The 21,332-nt window shown below is 39.4% G+C and overlaps 1 protein-coding gene across 1 annotated transcript in view; it reads left to right on the forward strand.

Moving 5' to 3' along the window:
- The window catches only part of LOC126188699 (dynein axonemal heavy chain 7-like), a 337,765-nt gene that overhangs the window by 70,683 nt on the left and 245,750 nt on the right, over window positions 1-21,332 (forward strand). Inside the window, exon 8 of the mRNA XM_049930307.1 lies at window positions 5,702-5,820. Within this exon, the coding sequence (XP_049786264.1) occupies window positions 5,702-5,820 (119 nt within the window). The remainder of the gene's footprint in view (window positions 1-5,701; window positions 5,821-21,332) is intronic.

The raw sequence follows: 21,332 nt of genomic DNA on the forward strand, positions 1-21,332 counted from the left end.
GAATGAGATCATGTAATAGGGCTTTGAGAAGCTGGATGTTCTTTCTGTGATATCGCAGGAAGACTTGACAGGAATGTAGGCACTGTACAAGAGTGCTGACAGCAGTGGTCACAGGAACTTGCGGTCACCAGATGACTGGGATCTACATCTACATCTACATCTACATTTATACTCCGCAAGCCACCCAACGGTGTGTGGCAGAGGGCACTTTATGTGCCACTGTCATTACCTCCCTTTCCTGTTCCAGTCGCATATGGTTCGCGGGAAGAACGACTGTCTGAAAGCCTCCGTGCACGCTTGAATCTCTCTAATTTTACATTTGTGATCTCCTCGGGAGGTATAAGTAGGGGGAACCAATATATTCGATACCTCATCCAGAAACGCACCCTCTCGAAACCCGGCGAGCAAGCTACACCACGATGCAGAGTGCCTCTCTTGCAGAGTCTGCCACTTGAGTTTGTTAAACATCTCCGTAATGCTATCACGGTTACCAAATAACCCTGTGTTGAAACGCGCCGCTCTTCTTTAAATCTTCTCTATCTCCTCCGTCAACCCAATCTGGTACGGATCCCACACTGATGAGCAATACTCAAGTATAGGTCGAACGAGTGTTTTGTAAGCCACCTCCTTTGTTGATGGACTACATTTTCTAAGGACTCTCCCAATGAATCTCAACCTGGTACCCGCCTTACCTACAATTAATTTTATATGATCATTCCACTTCAAGTCGTTCCGCACGCATACTCCCAGATATTTTACAGAAGTAACTGCTACCAGTGTTTGTTTCGCTATCATATAATCATACAATAAAGGATCCTTCTTTCTATGTATTCGCAATACATTACATTTGTCTATGTTAAGGGTCAGTTGCCACTCCCTGCACCAAGTGCCTATCCGCTGCAGATCTTCCTGCATTTTGCTACAATTTTCTAATGCTGCAACTTCTCTGTATACTACAGCATCATCCGCGAAAAGCCGCATGGAACTTCTGACACTATCGACTAGGTCATTTATATATATTGTGAAAAGCAATGGTCCCATAACACTCCCCTGTGGCACGCCAGAGGTTACTTTAACGTCTGTAGACGTCTCTCCATTGATAACAACATGCTGTGTTCTGTTTCCTAAAAGCTCTTCAATCCAGCCACACAGCTGGTCTGATATTCCATAGGCTCTTACTTTCTTTATCAGGCGACAGTGCGGAACTGTATCGAATGCCTTCCGGAAGTCAAGAAAAATAGCATCTACCTGGGAGCCTGTATCTAGTACTTTCTGGGTCTCATGAACAAATAAAGCGAGTTGGGTCTCACACGATCGCTGTTTCCAGAATCCATGTTGATTCCTACATAGTAGATTCTGGGTTTCCAAAAACAACATGATACTCGAGCAAAAAACATGTTCTAAAATTCTACAACAGATCGACGTCAGAGATGTAGGTCTATAGTTTTGCGCATCTGCTCGACGACCCTTCTTGAAGACTGGGACTACCTGTGCTCTTTTACAATCATTTGGAACCTTCCGTTCCTCGAGAGACTTGCTGTACACGGCTGTTAGAATGGGGGCAAGTTCTTTCGCGTACTCTGTGTAGAATCGAATTGGTATCCCATCAGGTCCAGTGGACTTTCCTCTGTTGAGTGAGTGATTCCAGTTGCTTTTCTATTCCTTGGACACTTATTTCGATGTCAGCCATTTTTATTGTTTGTGCGAGGATTTAGAGAAGGAACTGCAGTGCGGTCTTCCTCTGTGAAACAGCTTTGGAAAAAGGTGTTTAGTATTTCAGCTTTACGCGTGTCATCCTCTGTTTCAATGCCTTCATCATCCCGGAGTGTCTGGATATGCTGTTTCGAGGCACTTACTGATTTAACGTAATACCAGAACTTCCTAGGATTTTCTGTCAAGTCGGTACATAGAATTTTACTTTCGAATTCACTGAACGCTTCACGCATAGCCCTCCTTACGCTAACTTTGACATCATTTAGCTTCTGTTTGTCTGAGAGGTTTTGGCTGCGTTTAAACTTGCAGTGAAGCTCTCTTTGCTTTCACAGTAGTTTCCTAACTTTGTTGTTGTACCACGGTGGGTTTTTCTCGTCCCTCACAATTTTACTCGGCACGTACCTGTCTAAAACGCATTTTACGATTGCCTTGAGCTTTTTCCATAAACACTCAACATTGTCAGTGTAAGAACAGAAATTTTCGTTTCGATCTGTTAGGTAGTCTGAAATCTGATTCTATTACTCTTGCTAAACAGATAAACCTTCCTCCCTTTTTTTATATTCCTATTAACTTCCATATTCAGGGATGCTGCAATGGCCTTATGATCACTGATTCCCTGTTCTGCACATACAGAGTCGAAAAGTTCGGGTCTGTTTGTTATCAGTAAGTCCAAGATGTTATCTCCACGATTCGGTTCTCTGTTTAATTGCTCGAGGTAATTTTCGGATATTGCACTCAGTATAATGTCACTCGATACTCTGTCCCTACCACCCATCCTAAACATCTGAGTGTCCCAGTCTATATCTGGTAAATTGAAATCTCCACCTAAGACTATAACATGCTGAGAAAATTTATGTGAAATGTATTCCAAATTTTCTCTCAGTTGTTCTGCCACTAATGCTGCTGAGTCGGGAGGTCAGTAAAAGGAGCCAATTATTAACCTAGCTCGATTGTTGAGTGTAACCTCCACCCATAATAATTCACAGGAACTATCCACTTCTACTTCACTACAGGATAAACTACTACTAACAGCGACGAACACTCCACCACTGGTTGCATGCAGTCTATCCTTTCTAAACACCGTCTGTACCTTTGTAAAAATTTCAGCAGAATTTATCTCTGGCTTCAGCCAGCTTTCTGTACCTATAACGATTTCAGCTTCGGTGCTTTCTATCAGCGCGTGAAGTTCTGGTACTTTACCAACGCAGCTTCGACAGTTTACAATTACAATACCGATTGCTGCTTGGTCCCCGCGTGTCCTGACTTTGCCCCACACCTGTTGAGGCTGTTGCCCTTTCTGTACTTGCCCAAGGCCATCTAACCTAAAAAACCGCCCAGCCCACGCCACACAACCCCTGCTACCTGTGTAGCCACATGGCGCTACTTGTAGGTAGTATGGAATGTTCAGCATATGGCGCCGGCACATTGTACTGCATCTGCAACATCAATTTGAGCAATAATTGGCACCACAGTGATGCCACGAACTGTTACAAATTGGTAACTTCAAGGACAGCTCAGAGCCAGTCGCAATGTAGAATGTATTCCTATGGCCCTAAAACATTGTCATTTGCGACTTCTGTAGCATCAAGTAAGAGTTCAGGGTAAGGCAGGATGGAGGTCTGTTATGTTTTCTGATGAAAGCTGGTTCTGCCTCGGTTCCAGTGATGGCCGTATGTTGGTTAGGAGGAGGCCAGCTGAGGGCCTGGTACCAACCTGTCTGTGTGACGACAGACACACTGGACCCACACCTGGAGTTATGGTCTGTTGCGTGATTTTATAAGAAAGCAGGAGTGCTCTCATGGTTGTCCCATGCACCCTGACTGCAAATATGTACACCAGTCATGTGATTAAACCCGTTGTGCTGCCCTCATGAACAGCATTCCAAGAGGTGTTTCCCAACAGGGTAACTCTCACCCACAAACCACTGCTGTAATTCAACATGTAACATTCTGTACAGAATGTTGACATGTTGCCTTGGCCTGCTCGATCACCAGATCTGTCTCCAATTGAGCACATATGTGACATCATTGGATGATGACTCCACCATCATCCACAACCAGCATTAACTGTCCCTGTAGTGACCGACCAAGTGCAAGAGGCATGGAACTCCATCACACAAACTGACTTCTGGCACTTGTACAACACAATGCATTCACTTTTGCATGCTTTCATTTAACGTTCTGCCACTTATATGTGCACATTATCCCGAAGTCAAAAAGTTCGCAAGCATAAGTCATAATTGAACTCGGAAGGATGTTCTCGTAAGACTTACCAACTGTGTAATATCTCTGCAACCTCTGAATCACATAACTTCAGTCCATTTTGTTTGTAAGCCTTTCTCACAGTATTTATGAAAATACAATCAACACGTGTTATATTACATGTGTATATATTTACATTTTGTTTGTAAGCCTTTCTCACAGTATTTATGAAAATACAATCAACACATGAGTTATATTATATGAGTACATATTTACATATTCATACACCTCATCCCCTAGCCTCTTTTCAGAAGCATAGGAATATTAATCACAGTCCCATGTGAGGCCAAGGTGAAAAGTAATTGACTTGTGAAAGAGATGGCACTGCTGTCAATGAAATTTTGTTTTGGTGGTTTTAACAGGTATTGCTCAAAATAAATTGTATATAATCTTGATCTACACAATAGCTTTGCTTATGTGACTGTTCAAAATAATTTTGGGATGTATGTTTCATCCAAATGCATAAATTATATTGCCAAATATTTCCAAGGATTATCACCAAACTAACTGACAAACCTGGCATTACCTGAGTATTCCTTTTTACAATTTTCTATTAGAAATGGAAACAAGGAAATGAACTGTGTTTGTAGTGAAGTATCAAAAAAAGTTCATTTCCATCTATTTATGAAAACACCTTTGAAGTTATGAGCAGTTGTACAAAGAGATATGCATAATGTACAAACATAATTACTGTATACAAGTGAAGAAACATTAATTTGGACAGTTTTCTGAATGCTGGGCACAGCTGCTTTGTGTGTCTAAAACATGATTTTGTAATCCCTACAGCAATGCCTCTCCATAGTTCTACAGATGGCTACTGCTTTTGCCTACAGTCATTTGTACTTTGCAGCTGAAAGCTGTCAAAAGAGCTGCCAGGTGTCAGGGATTTCCTTAATTTGACTCAACTGTGCAAGTGTCTTAGTAGTAAATTATATGTGTATTAATACTTCATGCATCATATGGCAATTTTTCACACGTTTGTTTATGACATCATATCGCTTGAACTATGTGTCACACATTGATGTATTTGTGTAAGTACATTCAATGGCATATGAGGATACTCTCTGTGTAATATGTCACAAATAGAGTTATTAGCATAGGGGTAATAAATTTGAATGCCAAGTATCATATGTCAGTTTTTCACACATCTCAGTGTTTATGAGGTCACATGCCCTGATCTGTGTGTCATACAATGATATAATTTTGTAGCTGCATTCAGTTGCATATGTCGATACTGTGTGTAAAATGTGCTGTGAATGGAGTTAATAGAAAAGAAGTAATAAATTTAAATGCCATGCACAATGCGGCAGGTCTTCATGCATCTCATTGTTTATGACACCATATCTCTTGAATTGTGTGTGGTACTATGTTATAATTTTGTATGTCCATTTTGTGGCATACATGGATACTGTCTGCATAATTTATTGTGGATACAGTTTGTAGCACAGAGGTTATACATCTAAACATCATGCATGGTGCAACAGTTTTTCAATGTTGACTAATGAGGCATTTGATCCTTCATTTTCAGCATTTTAGAAATGGGCTACTGAATTCAGACATGACACTATTTGTTTGAATGTGGTTCTTATTCCCATACACATACACTGAATATGTGAAATTTGTAGTTTGTTCATTAAATGGAACTTTTCATGTACTCTTATCCATAAATATTGTATTTTTCATCACATAAACTCTTTGACTAACATCTCATTTTCATCTCTTCATAGCCATGGACTGATGATGCTTTAGAAAAAGTAGCACAACGGTATCTGAGTGATGCACATGTGAGTGATCAAACAAAGACAGCTGCAGTGGATGTATGTAAATATTTTCATCTCACAGCTGGGTATGCCTCAATACTCTATATTGCTACATTTTGTGACTATACTATTTTTAGTCATCTACCCATTTTTAATTATTAATAAGAAGTAACTGTCCACTAAAAATAACTCATAGAATACTGGAAATTAATTTTATCCTTTTAAAGCTATGGAAAAAAGATAATATTTATTGTGTATGTTGGTAGGATCATCTGCATCTACATCTACATGGCTACTCTGCAAGTGACACTTAAATGTCTGACAGAGGTTTTATCAAACCACCTTCACAATAATTCTCTATTATTCCACTCTTGAACATCATATGTAAAAAATTAACAGCAACATCTTCCTGTGCAAGCTTAGATTTCCCTTATTTTATTATAATGATCATTTCTCTCTGTGTAGGTCAGAGTCAACAAAACATTTTTGCATTTGTAGTTTGTGAATAAAATTTAATGAGAAAATTTTGCCACAATGAGAAACATCTTTGTTTTAATGAGGTGCACCCAAACTCCTGTATTATGTCCATGACACTCTCTTCCCTATTTCTCAATAATGCAAAACTGTTATAACATTTGCGGCAAGTCCAGTTGATATAACAGGAGACATGGGTGATGTGTCGGCATCTGTAGGAGAAGGAGGCAAGTAGATTGGCTCAGACAGATGATGGTCATCCGGTTCCTGCATGGGCACGTCTCCTGGTGGCGTCCGTTCTTGTACTGGCACAGAGATGACAGTGAGAGGGCTGCGTTGTGAGTAGTGAGAGATGCCAAGATCCTGAGCATCAGGTAGAGCTGAAGGTAGTGTAGCGGCATGTGGAACAGGTGTTGCCAGCACATGAGGCCGAAGCTGGTCTGAATGACGCACTGCAACACCCGTGCCCGTCTGGATTTCATACATGCGTCGGCCATGGTGTCATAAGATGTCGCCCAGACTCCCTTTTGGCTGCCCGCCATATCCCCGTACCCAGACAAGGTCGTCGTCGGTGAACCAGCCAAGCGAACGCACCCGCAGCCGTGAGGTGGTAGGCCGCAGAAGATGAAGTAGCGTGGGGGGCTGTCGGCCATGTAAGAGCTCAGCTGGGCTGTGGTTGCCCATGGGGGTGAAACGGTAAGAAGCCAGAAACTGGAGAAGTGCATCATCATCAGCAGAAGAAGTCAGGAGTTTCCGCATCTGAGCCTTAAATGTGCAGACCAGTCGTTGAGCCTCACCGTTTGATTGAGGATGGAACGGAGGGGCCGTGACATGCATAACGCCGTGATGAGCACAAAAATCCACAAATTCGGAAGAGGAAAATTGCGGTCCATTATCAGTAACAAGAGTAGAGGGAAGGCCTTCCAAAGAAAAAATGCGGGTGAGAGCTCTTGTGGTTGCCGCAGTGGTAGGCGATGTGCAACGGACAATGAAAGGAATGTTAGAGTAGGTGTCAATTACGAGGAGCCAATAAGTACCTAAAAAAAGTTCCACGAAGTTAGCATGAATGCTCTGCCAGGGCGTCTCGGGCAAAGGCCACGGTGACAAAGATGACTTCGGGGTGACGGCCTGTGACACACAAGGGCCGCAGGCAGCGACCATATGTGCTATTTCAGAGTCAATGCCAGGCCAGTACACATGACAGCACGCCAGAGATTTTGTGCGAGAGACACCCCAGTGCCCTAGGTAAAGGAGGCACAAGACCGAAGCACACAAAGACGCAGGTACCACCACACACCAGCATTGTCGGTGGAAAGGAGGATAACACCATCCCTAGCCGTGAGGTGGTAGCGCAAAGCGTAGTAGTTCTGCAATGGGTCAGAAGTCTTAGCGGAATGACGATCTGGCCAACCCTTCTGAATACAGCGTAAAACCCGGGAGAGGGTAGGGTCAGAACCCATAGAACCCTCCAGCTGGTCCCCGGTGATGGGGAATCCATCCACAACCCGCTGCTCAGCAACATCCAGGTGGAAACACAAAAGTTCGCCCCTATCGAATGCCAGATCAGGACACATGAGAAGGCAAGAGAGTGCATCAGCATTCACATGTTGAGCCGTTGGCTGGAAATGAATCTTATAATTGAAACAAGACAAGTAAAGAGCCCAATGCTAGAGGCGGTGTGCAGCCTTGTCGGGAAGTGACGATGATGGATGATGGTTTGTGATCTATAACAAGATGAAATTTGGATCCATAGAGAAAAACACCAAACTTACAAAGAACATAAATAATGGCCAAAGCTTCTTTTTCAATTTGAGAATACTTTTGTTGGGCATCTGTGAGTGTTCTGGAGACATAAGCAATGGGTTGTTCAGAGCCGTCAGAAAAACGGTGCACAAGGACTGCACTGACCCCGTATTGAGAGGTGTCCATGGCAAGAACAAGATTTTGGTCAGGTCGATAAGTAGCCAGGCATGGGGCCTGTTTCAGCATAGTCTTTCTGGAAAGCCACATCGCATGACGCAGACCAGTGAAAAGGCACGTTTTTATGCAACAGGCGATGCAACGACTGAGCCACTGACGCAGCAGACGGTAAAAACTTGTGATAGTATGCTATTTTCCCCAAGAAGGCCTGCAGTTCCTTAACAGATGTAGGGCAAGGAAGGGCATTGATCGCAGCGACAGTTTGCTGAACCGGACAAATACCATCCCGAGAGAGTTGAAACCCCAAGTACGTGATAGATGCCTGAAAAAATTGTGATTTTGGAAGATTACACTTAAGACCGGCAGTCTGTAAGACATGAAAAAATGTGTGGAGGTTCTGAAGATGTTCTTCAATGGTGGAGCCAGTGACAACAATGTCGTCCATGTAATTTATACACCCAGGGACAGGGAGCAATAATTGTTCCAAGAATTGCTGAAAGAGACCAGGGGCACTGGCAACCCCGAATGGCAATCGCTGGTATTGATAGAGGCTGAAAGGCGTGTTAAGGACCAGAAACTGCCAGGAAGCAGCGTCAAGAGGAAGTTGATGATAAGCTTCTGACAGGTCAATTTTAGAAAAATGCTGGCCTCCAGCAAGTTTAGTGAACAATTCTTCAGGTTGGGGCATAGGGTAAGTGTCGATGAGGCATTGCGCATTTACAGTGGCTTTTAAATCGCCACAGAGACGAATATCGCCATTTGGCTTAGCAACGTCAACGACAGGAGAGGACCACTCACTGGATTGCGCGGCGGCACTTTTAATGATTGACGAGTCACAACAAAAACATGGTGCCCTTCATTGAACTTTCTTGATATATTCAGTTAATTCTATCTGGCAAGGATACCATACCATGCAGCAATACTCCAAAAGAGGAAAGATAAATGTTGTGTAGGCAGGCCCTTTAGTAGACATGTTGCATCTTTTAAGTGATGTGCCAACAAAATGCAGTCTTTGGTTCACCTTCCCCACAGCATTTTCTATTTGTTCTTTCTAATTTAAGTCATTCCTTCATAATCAGTTGCATTTACCACCTTTAGATTTGATTGTAATCGAAGTTTAACAGATTTCTTTTAGTATTCGCATGGATGACTCCACACTTCCCATTATTTAGGGTCAATTGCCAATTTATGCTCCATACAGATATCTTTCCTAATTGACAGCATCATCTGCAAACAATCTAAAACAGCTGCTCAGATTGTTTCTTAAATTGTTTATATAGACAAGGAACAGCAGAGTGCATATAACACAATCTTGGAGAACACGAGAAATCACTTCTATTTTGCTGAATTATTTTCTGTCAGTTACTACAGATTGTGACCTCTCTGACAGGAAATCACAAATCCAGTCACATAACTGAGATGATATTCGATAAGCACACAATTTGAGGTATGGTGTCAAAAGCCTTCTGGGAATCTAGAAATAAGGAATCAATTTGAAATCCATCGTTGATAGCATTTAACACTTTGTGTGAATAAAGAGCCAGTTGGGTTTCACAAGAATGATGTTTTCTAAATCCATGTTGACTATGTGTCAACAGACGATTCATATTGAGGTAATTCATGATGTTTGAACACAATATATGTTCAAAAATCCTGTTTCATTAATGACATGAGCCTGTAATTTAGTGGATTGCTTTGATTACCTTTCTTAATATTGGTATGACCTGTGCAACTTTCCAGTCATTGTGTATGGATATTTCATTGAGCAAGGAGTTGTATGTGATTATTAAGGATGTAGCTATTTCATGAGCCTACTCTGGAAGGAACCGAACTGGTATACAGTCTGAACCAAATGACTTGCTTCTGTTAAGTGATTTAAATTGTTTCTCTACTCTGAGGATATCTACTTCTAAGTTACTCATGTTGGCAGCTGTTCTTGATTCAAATTCTGCAATATTATTTTGTCTTCCTTGGTAAAGGAATTACAGAAGGCTTCATTAAGTAACTCCGCTTTAGCAGCACTGTCATCAATAGTATTTCCATTCCTGTCGTGCAGAGAAGGCATTGATTGTGTATTGCTGCTAACATACTTTGCATACAATCAGAATCTCTTTGTATTTTCTAACAGGTTTCAGGACAAAGTTTCATTTTGGAAACTATTATGAGCATCTCTCATTGAAGTCTGTGCTGAATTTTGAGCTTCTGTACAAAATTGCCAATGTTGGGGATTTTGTGTTCATTTAGATTTGACATGCTGTTTTCACCATTTATGAGACAGTGTTCTTGACCTTCTTTCTGCACCACAAGGGATCAACTGTGTTACTTGTTAATTTATTTGTTGTAAATCTCTGAAGAAAATTTGAAACCTGATATAGCAATTGAAAGATGTTTCAGAAATTAATTATCTCTGCTGTTTTATAAATAAATATTCGCTGTGGTAATATAGCCTTCTCATTACCATATATATGTGTTTGCCACCAGATACTAGTATGGTTCCGTGTTGCTTACTGTAAAATTATTTGAACTTTTTACAGTAAATGCTGTTTTGAAAATATAAACCAATAACATTACTCCTTTTAATTATGTCCCAACATTGGAGCAATAGGGATAGGGCAAATTGTTGTGTCTTCTGCAATCCTTCCCTCCAAAATGTAGGTAATGATGAATCACACACACACACAATCTATAGCGTTCTACCATTTTAGTATCTTTAGATTTTGTCATAAATTTACCTTAATTAAAAATGAAATGCTTCATTAGCACTTCCCGAAGGTTGTAGTTTCCAACTAATTTTCCAGAGAACTTCATCATAAAGGGTATCAGTAAGTTAATACACTCAACAGGCCGTTTTTTGGTATTCTTGGTCAATTTAAAGCATTTGAACAAATATTTAACAACTTCATCTAGCTAATAAGTATAAGAGCATATTGCTATACCTGTAAGACAATTTGATGATTCAGTTCCCTACAAATAAGCGACCATCTCACTTTGTCACAAAGCAGAGGAATGTCTTTGGATTGTGTATCCTCTAGCTGTTATGTGAATTTGCACTATGTACCATTATGATTATGACTATTCTGAAATTGTTATTATTTATGGTGCTGTCATAATTGTGATAACTGATCCTGTTCAACAATATCCCTTAACAGTACCTTTATTTCTGTGATAAACAAAATGATTAAACAGTTCTACTGACAGGATGTCAGTAGAATTAACTCTCTAGCCTCAGCTCTTTCCATAGGATCCCATGAAATATCCTGTTATCACATCAGATATAATTTCTGGGCTGTTTTTATATCAGAAGTTGCTATTTTCTTGTTGAATCTTTTTTACACATTTTCGAGTTTCACCCATACACTTACACCTATACCTTCTCTCACCAGCAATTTTGTAAACATTATTATGAGCTCATATATATCACCTTGTTTCAGGATATACCCCACTCAGAAAAATTATCAAAAAGTTTCTTCTGTGCTTAATATATCAAACACATTTCCCACATTACATACTATTAAATGTCAATTAAAACTCCCTTCTATTTTCTGCTTTTGGTTTCCTTGTTACATTCCACTAATAATTTCCTTATAACTGTTCTAATAACCAAATCATAGTGGTCGACTATTTTGTACAAAAAAATTGTCCATGGTTGGAGGGCTAACCTTTTCTTAATAAAGAAAAAGCTTTAAAGGGACACTGGCTGCTGAGGTTAATGACCTAAAACAGGTTTATTTATGAAGGTGGTTATTATGATGCAGTATGAATATCAAAAATAAGTTTGACATATTGATACCCTACCTAGATAAGTACAAGAGGTGTCCACAGATGCTGAAACCAAAGACAAGTTGAAGATAGCCATAAAGACAGGTGAACCATTCCATCTGACACCCCAGAATCCCCTATTGTGAAAGGTTTTGTCCCCTTGACCCAGACAAAAAATGTCTGCTGTCTGGAAGAAAGGGTGGTACCATTTTTCCCATACCCAATCCTGAAAGATAGTTTCAGTCCTCGGTTATCAGTGTTTCTTTCTTGGAATCCTGGTACTACCTATGATGACCTGGCACACAACACAGTTTCAACAAAAATTCTTTTTGCTCCTCATCTATGGTCAATAGGCTATGAAAATCTTACATTTATTTAACACACTTTACAGCAGAGACATTAACATCTTTTAACTTCTTAACTATTATAACGTTTTGCTCAGATCATTACATTTAACTTAACTTTCTTTTGCCTGGAGTTCATTTAATGAAAGTATATAACAGTTTTCAACTTCACAAACTTTATTGACAACTGAACTGCATACTCATCATGTTAACAAAAACACTGACTGTCATACGTCACAGATCTCTTTGACTGACTGACAAAACAACAACTCAAAAACTGACTCCCTTGCAGCCTCACTGTATCGCTTGATATAGAATTTTAGAATTTCAAAATAACTCATTATTAAATTTGTACCATTTTGATGTTACAATTATAATTTACAATATGTAAAGAAACTGATGTTACAGCTGAGTAAGGTATGTTGTTGTTGTTGTTGTTGTGGTCTTCAGTCCAGAGAGTCATTTGATGCAGCTCTCCATGCTACTTATCCTGTGCAAGTTTCTTCATCTCCCAGTACTTAGTGCAACCTACATCCTTCTTAATTTGCTTAGTGCATTCATCTCTTGGTCTCTCTCTATAATTTTTACCCTCCACACTGCCCTCCAATACTAAATTGGTGATCCCTTGATGCCTCAGAACATGTCCTACTAACCGATCCCTTCTTCTAGTCAAGTTGTGCCACAAATTTCTCTTCTCCCCAATTCTATTCAATACCTCTTCATTAGTTATGTGGTCTACCCACCTAATCTTCAGCACACTTCTGTAGCACCACCTTTCGAAAGCTTCTATTCTCTTCTTGTCCAAACTACTTATCAACCATATTTCACTTCCATACATGGCTACACTCCACACAAATACTTTCAGAAACGATTTCCGTACGTTTAAATCTATGCTTGATGTTAACAAATTTCTCTTCTTCAGAAATGTTTTCCATGCCATTGCCAGTCTACATTTGATATCCTCTCTACTTCGACCATTATCAGTTATTTTGCTCCCCAAATAGCAAAACTCCTTTACTACTTTAAGTGTCTCATTTCCTAATCTAATACCCTCAGCATCACCCAACTTAATTCGACTACATTCCATTATAATCGTTTTCCTTTTGTTGATGTTCATCTTATATCCTCCTTTCGAGGCACTGTCCAATCCATTTAACTGCTCTTCCAAGTCCTTTGCTGTCTCTGACAGAATAATAATGTCATCGGTGAACCTAAAAGTTTTTATTTCTTGTCCATGGATTTTAATTCCTACTCTGAATTTTTCTTTTATTTCCTTTACTGCTTGCTCAATATACAGAGTGAATAACATCAAGGATAGGCTACAACCCTGTCTCAGTCCCTTCCCAACCACTGCTTCCCTTTCATGCCGCTTGACTCTTATAACTGCCATCTGGTTTCTGTTCAAATTGTAAATAGCCTTTTGCTCCCTGTATTTTACCCCTGTCACCTTCAGATTTTGAAAGAGAGTATTCCAGTCAACATTGTCAAAAGCTTTCGCTAAGTGTACAAATGCAAGAAACATAGGTTTGCCTTTCCTTAATCTGTCTTCTAAAATAAGCCATAGGGTCAGATTGCCTGATGTATCACAACATTTCTACGGAATCCAAACTGATCTTCACCGAGTTTGGCTTCTACCAGTTTTTCCATTCGTCTGTAAAGAATTCATGTTAGTATTTTGCAGCTGTGACTTATTAAACTGATAGTTTGGTAATTTTCACATCTGTCAACACCTGCTTTCTTTGGGATTTGAATTATTATATTCTTCTCATAGTGGTTCTCTTTTCTCCAAAGGTTTCTTTAATTTTCCTGTAGGCAGCATCTATCTTACACTCAGTGATATATGCCTTACATTTCTCCTCTAGCCGTCCCTGCTTAGCCATTTTGCACTTTCTGTCGATCTCATTTTTGAGATGTTTGTATTCCTTTTTCCCTGCTTCAGTTACTACATTTTTATATTTGCTCCTTTCATCAATTAAATTAAATTTTTCTTCTGCTACCCAAGGATTTCTACTAGCCCTCACCTTTTTACCTACTTGATCCTCTGCTGCCTTTACTTTTTCATCTCTCAAAGCTACCCAGTCTTCATCTACTGTGTTTCTTTCTCCCATTCTTGTCAGTCGTTCCCTAATGCTCTCCCTGAAACTCTCTCCAATCTCCCTTAAATTCCCCCTTTTTTGCAGTTTCTTCAGTTTTAATCTACAGTTCATAAGCAATAGATTGTGGTCAGAGTCCACATCTGCCCCTGGAAATGACTTACAATTTAAAACATGGATCCTAAATCTCTGCCTTACCATTATATAATCTATCTGAAACTTTCCTGTATCTCCAGGCCTCTTCGATGTATAAAAACTTCTTCATGATTCTTAAGCCAAGTGTTAGCTATGTTTAAGTTATGCTCTGTGCAAAATTCTACCGGGTGACTTCCTCTTTCATTCCTTACCCCCCATTCCACATTCACCTACTATGTATCCTTCTCTTTCTTTTCCTACTATCAAATTCCAGTAACACATGACTATTAAATTTTCATCTTCCTTCACTATCTGAATAATTACTATTATCTCATCATATGTTTCATCAATCTTTTCATCATCTGCGGAGCTAGTTGACATATAAACTTGTACTACTGTGGTAGGCATGGGCTTCATGTCTATCTTGGCCACAATAATGCATTCACTATTCTGTTTGTAGTAGCTTATGCACACTCCTATTTTGTAATTCATTATTAATCCTATTCCTGCATTACCTCTATTTGATTTTGTATTTATAACCCTGTATTCACCTGACCAGAAGTCTTGTTCTTCCTGCCACCAAACTTCACTGATTCGCACTATATCTAACTTTAACCTATCCATTTCCCTTTTTAAATTTTCTAAACTACATGCCCGATAAGGGATCTGACATAAGATATAAAATACAATATTAATTGACATAATTTTTATAGTATCATCACTAGTTTTAAATATGAAAATTGATCTGAACTTTAATTACAATAATGTCTCTTGTTTTACTGAAGTTATGTAATTAATTGCAGTTTGGATTTGATTACTTAACATTCAACGACAGTGCAAATCTTGTACTTTATATGACTACATACGTAAAATTTACAAATAAGCCCTCAAATTCTGAAAATCGGGAAGTTGTGTGATGTAAACAATTGGAGAGTTAATTAGAAAAGTAATTACAGAATATATTAATTACAGAGGTGGACATAAAAGTAGATAAAAAATGAAAATACATTGCTCGGTAACAACTTTTAAGCCATTTCTCAAGATAATGATGTTTTCTGTGTCAACAAACCAATCAACTGCAATTAAGGTAACTAGAGGTGCTAGCCATTTATACCAACATTTCCACAGCCTCTTAATATTTTCTGCCAGATATTTAACACTTCAATTTCTTGATTAAACATCTAACTCAGCACCTGTACTTAATTTTGTTAATGATAACAATCTCCTAACAATCATGATAATATACATCCTTCTGGAACTTTCTATATGCCTTCCCAATGAATATGAAGTGTTTTAGCAAGTTGGACAGAATGATATATATAAAGACACACATACAAGTCCCTAGGAAGAACTGACTCGTCTGACAGCCACCCGGATGCATACAAAAAATGTGGTACCAGTCTCTTCATTAGAGTCTTGGGGAAGGCTGCATCGTTATACGGCCCTCCAGCCACTCTTACAAGTATTACTTGTATGAATAGCTGCTAAATACATACAAACAATACAAAAAATCAAAAACGTTTTCTTTTCCTAGCTGTTACTCCAGCCAGTGGTTCACAATGCACATCTTAAGGAATTGGCAGTTCACAATCATCAGTCCTTTTGCACTGTCCATCTTTTGTCTGCAACCCCTCTTTTTCTGGCAGTCTCTACAGTGCAATAGCACAGTCCACTATTAGTTTTACGGTTTTTAATTTTTTCATTCAGATCAGGTAAAGATCTTGGATACGGTTCTCTAGAAAGGAACAGGGATGAAATCATTACTCAAGGTACTCGTGCAGGTTACAATTAAGGTCACATCAGGTATACATATGTCAAAATCATTCACATAATATCTAATACAATTAGCATATTTATAAACAAAATCACACAAAACAAGTATCTCTAAACTGTAAAGATTTTGAAATATACAGATTAAAGTCAATGAACAAAATTAATTATATATGTATTCTTTCTTTATGATTAATGTTTCAGTGTATTCCAATATGCAGTATATTTGACCCCCCAAGATCTCATTTAAATCTTTATCATGTCAAACATGAACTCACAGACTGTTCATCATCACACCATCTTGTAATAACAAACTTTACACAAAATGTCTTTTGTCACAGTGCAACTTGTCCATTTAGTAAGATGTGTACATCTTTAAGATTGTATATATATATATATATATATATATATATATATATATATATATATATATATATATATATATATATATATATATATATATATATATATATATATATATATATATATATATATATAGTTATAATAGAAGGAAACATTCCACGAAGGAAAAATATATCTAAAAACAAAGATGATGTGACTTACCTCATCAGGAAAGAGGCAACAGTTTGTTGCGAAAGCTTGAATTTTGTGTGTATGTTTGTGTTCGTTTGTGTGTCTGTCGACCTGCCAGCACTTTCATTTGGTAAGTCACATCATCTTTGTTTTTAGATATATATATATATATATATATCTACCAAATTCATAACATCATGACCATGCCTGTAATTCTCAAAGCACCACCCACAGAATCAAATACATGCTCTACAGAATACAACTACGGCAACTGGTCAATTACTACTGTAGGAAAGGCGAATTTAGTACACAGTTTACATTTTCAAATTATTGCTCAAATAATGTCACTCAGTAGTCATTTTACATACAGAAAACTTATATTACAGAAAGTGGATAGTATTTACAGTAAAAGATAACTTCATTACAGGTTTATAGATGAGTAAAAGATATAGCATCCGAAAACGAAAAGAAGAAAAGAGATTGCTACATAGCTTGGAGACCTAGTGCTTGCCACACACTTGACACTAAGATGTGTCCTCCTGAGGGCTTTTTACATTATCTTATTTTTTCTTGGTGTTTGACACTTGCTTATAGGGTTTCAGTTCAGTTCTGTTACATAAACCAAATAACCTTCCAGACATTGGATACCATAACCTGTATGCGTTTGTGTGTGGCATAGATTGAATTTTGAATGGACCAATATATATATATGTCAAAGAATTTCTTTAATTCATTACTTATAGCCTTGGATTTTTCATGTGTTTTCACCAGCACCAGATCGTCAATTTTAAAATTTGTAGGTTTCAACTTCTTATAATGTTTGTTTTTCCTCAATTTCCCTTGTTGTTCCATTATTTTCTTGTCTATTTCGTCTCTTTCCTGTGAACTCATAAGCTTACATGCTGGGAACTCAATTAATTCGTTGATCAGATTTGGTGGTTTCTTGTGGTACATTATTTCATATGGGCAGAACCCAGTAGACAAATGTTGTAAGCTGTTCAGTATATCTTCAAAGCTGTCTACGTACTTTATCCATCTTACATGATTTTTGTTGCAATAAGTTCTAAATAATCTCCCTATTTCTCTCATGTAATGTTCAGATGGATTGCATGACGGTTGATAATCAGATATAAGAATATGTTTTATGTTCTCATCCTCAACAAATGTTTTTGTAAGTTTAGAAGTAAATTGTGCTCCATTGTCAGAAAGTATGCTCTTCGGTTTTCCTACCTTTGTGAAATAGTCTCTTCTAATTTTCAAAATGATGTTCTTACTTGTTGCTTTCCTCAATAGATATAGTTTAATGAATTTTGAAAAAAGATGCACCATGACAAATATGTAACAAAATCCTCCTTTATCCTTAGGCAATGATCCATAAAGATTAACTGCTACAAGTTGTAGTTGTTCTTTTGGCAATATGTTTAGCATATATCCTTTGCAGGTTTGATTACTAACTTTTACCCTCTGGCACCTGTCACATGTAGGTAATTGCTTCCTCAGTCTCCTGGAAAAGTTGTAAAAGTACACATTTTCTTGAATCTTTTGGATATATTTCAGTGTCCCACAATATCCAAAACTCTCATGTACATACTTATCAATACTTTAATATACTGCTCCGGCCAACACAGTCTCCAAGGATCACTGTCTGCACTGTATCTTCTGAAAAGTATACCTTTGTGTACTTTATAATACTACTCTACTTTCTCATATCCTCTCATACCCAGATAATCCATAACTAACTTCCAGTTGGAATCATGGTTCTGATATCTACAGATGTCATTACAAATTTTTCTGATTTCATTCTCATCTTTCATCCCTTTTAGATACATAATCCAAAATTCCCTTTCACACTCATCACTGTGATTTTCACCTTCGCCTCGCATTGGCAATCTTGATAGAGCATCAGCAATTAGATTTTCTTCACCTGTCATGTACTTTACTGTATAGTTAAATTGCTGGAGGAATAGTGCCCACCTGGTTATCCTGCTGTGATGCAAAGTACACTCTTGTATATAGATCAAAGCCTTAAGGTCTGTGTATACCACTACTTGAAGTCCTAATAAGTAATTCTTGAACTTGGTGAAAGCCCAATAGACTGCTAACAATTCTTTTTCGGTGACAGTATATGACTTCTCATGTTTTTTGTTAGGTTCTACTTGAAAAAGCTATTGATCTATGCTCCATCACACCACCTACAATCTTTTCTTGGAACAAATGAGCTCCCATTCCGTAGTCACTGCTGTCATTCATAATGCAGAATGGCTCTGCAAGATCAGGTCTATATAACATTTTACTATATTTAAAAAGAAAGATGATGAGACTTACCAAACAAAAGCGCTGGCAGGTCGATAGACACACAAACAAACACAAACATACACACAAAATTCAAGCTTTCGCAACAAACTGTTGCCTCGTCAGGAAAGAAGGAAGGAGAGGGAAAGACGAAAGGATGCGGGTTTCAAGGGAGAGGGCAAGGAGCCACCCCAGTCCCAGGAGCGGAAAGACCCGCCCTAGGGGGAAAAAGGGACGGGTACACACTCGCGCGCGCACACACACACACACACACACACACACACACACACACACACACACACACACACACACACACACATCCATCCACACATACACAGACACAAGCAGACATATTTAAATATGTCTGCCTGTGTCTGCACACGTGCGGATGGACACGTGTGTGTGTGTGTGTGTGTGTGTGTGTGTGTGTGGGTGTGTGTGTGTGCGCGTGTGTGTGTGTGTGCGCGCGCGCGTGTGTGCGCGCGCGCGTGTGCGCGCGCGCGTGTGCGCGCGCGCGCGTGTGTGCGCGCGCGAGCACGAGTGCACACCCGTCCCTCCCTACCCCCAAGGCAAGTCCCTCCGCTCCCGGGACCGGAACGACTCCCCCCCCCCCCCACCCCCCCACAAAACCCACATCCCCTCGTCCCTCCCTCCTTCCCGAAGAGGCAACAGTTTGCCGCGAAAGCTTGAACCCCGTGTGCATGTTTGTGTTCGTTTGTGTGTCTATCGACCCGCCAGCACCTCCCTCCGGCAAGTCACATCATCTTTGTTTTTAGGTACATTTTTCCTACGTGGAATGCCTCCTTCTATTATATATATATATATATATATGTTTCCCTCTATAAATATTTTTTCCCCACGTGGAATGTTTCCCTCTATTATATTCATATGTCTGCTTGTGTTTGTATATGTGTGGTTGGATATGTGTGTGTGTGCGAGTGTATACCCGTCCTTTTTTCCCCCTAAGGTAAGTCTTTCCGCTCCCGGGACTGGAATGACTCCTTACCCTCTCCCTTAAAACCCACATCCTTTCGTCTTTCCCTCTCCTTCCGTCTTTCCTGATGAGGCAACAGTTTGTTGCGAAAGCTTGAATTTTGTGTGTATGTTTGTGTTCGTTTGTGTGTCTGTCGACCTGCCAGCACTTTCATTTGGTAAGTCACATCATCTTTGTTTTTAGGTATATTTTTCCTTCGTGGAAAGTTTCCTTCTATTATAACCATATATATATATATATATATATATATATATATATATATATATATATATATATATATAATAGAGGGAAACATTCCACGTGGGAAAAATATTATTGTATTTGTGTGTCTATCGACCTGCCAGCGCTTTTGTTGGGTAAGTTTAAATATATATATATATATATATATAAAAAGAAAGATGATGAGACCCACCAAACAAAAGCGCTGGCAGGTCGACAGACACACAAACACACACACAAAACTCCAGCCCTCGCAACCAACGGCCGCCCCGTCAGGAAAGAGGGAAGGAGAGGGAAAGACAAAAGGATATGGGTTTTAAGGGAGAGGGTAAGGAGTCATTCCAGTCCCGGGAGCGGAAAGACTTACCTTAGGGGGAAAAAAGGACAGGTATACACTCGCACACACACACATATCCATCCGCATATACACAGACACAAGCAGACATTTGTAAAGGCAAAGAGTCTGGGCAGAGATGTCAGTCAGGGCGGAAGCACAGAAGCAAAGATGATGTTGAAAGACAGGTGAGGTATGAGCGGCGGCAAATTGAAATTAGAAATTAGTGGAGATTGAGGCCTGGCGGATAGCGAGAAGAGAGGATATGCTGAAGGGCAAGTTCCCATCTCCGGCGTTCTGACAGGTTGGTGTTAGTGGGAAGTATCCAGATAACCCGGACGGTGTAACACTGTGCCAATATGTGCTGGCCGTGCACCAAGGCATGTTTAGCCTCAGGGTGATCCTCATTACCAACAAACACTGTCTGCCTGTGTCCATTCATGCGAATGGACAGTTTGTTGCTGGTCATTCCCACATAGAACGCTTCACAGTGTAGGCAGGTCAGTTGGTAAATCACGTGGGTGCTTTCACACGTGGCTCTGCCTTTGATCGTGTACACCTTCCGGGTTACAGGACTGGAATAGGTGGTGGTGGGAGGGTGCATGGGACAGGTAATTTTACTATTGCGCATCTGTTTCCTGATGTTGTTGAATGCTTCCTGACAATCCTTGTCCCATACACAAATGGTGTTCTTCTTCAACAAGTTGTTCAAACATGGTGCATTTCAATC

The sequence above is a fragment of the Schistocerca cancellata genome, chromosome 5 (genome assembly GCF_023864275.1).
Source record: "Schistocerca cancellata isolate TAMUIC-IGC-003103 chromosome 5, iqSchCanc2.1, whole genome shotgun sequence".
Taxonomy (NCBI): Eukaryota; Metazoa; Arthropoda; class Insecta; order Orthoptera; family Acrididae; genus Schistocerca; species Schistocerca cancellata.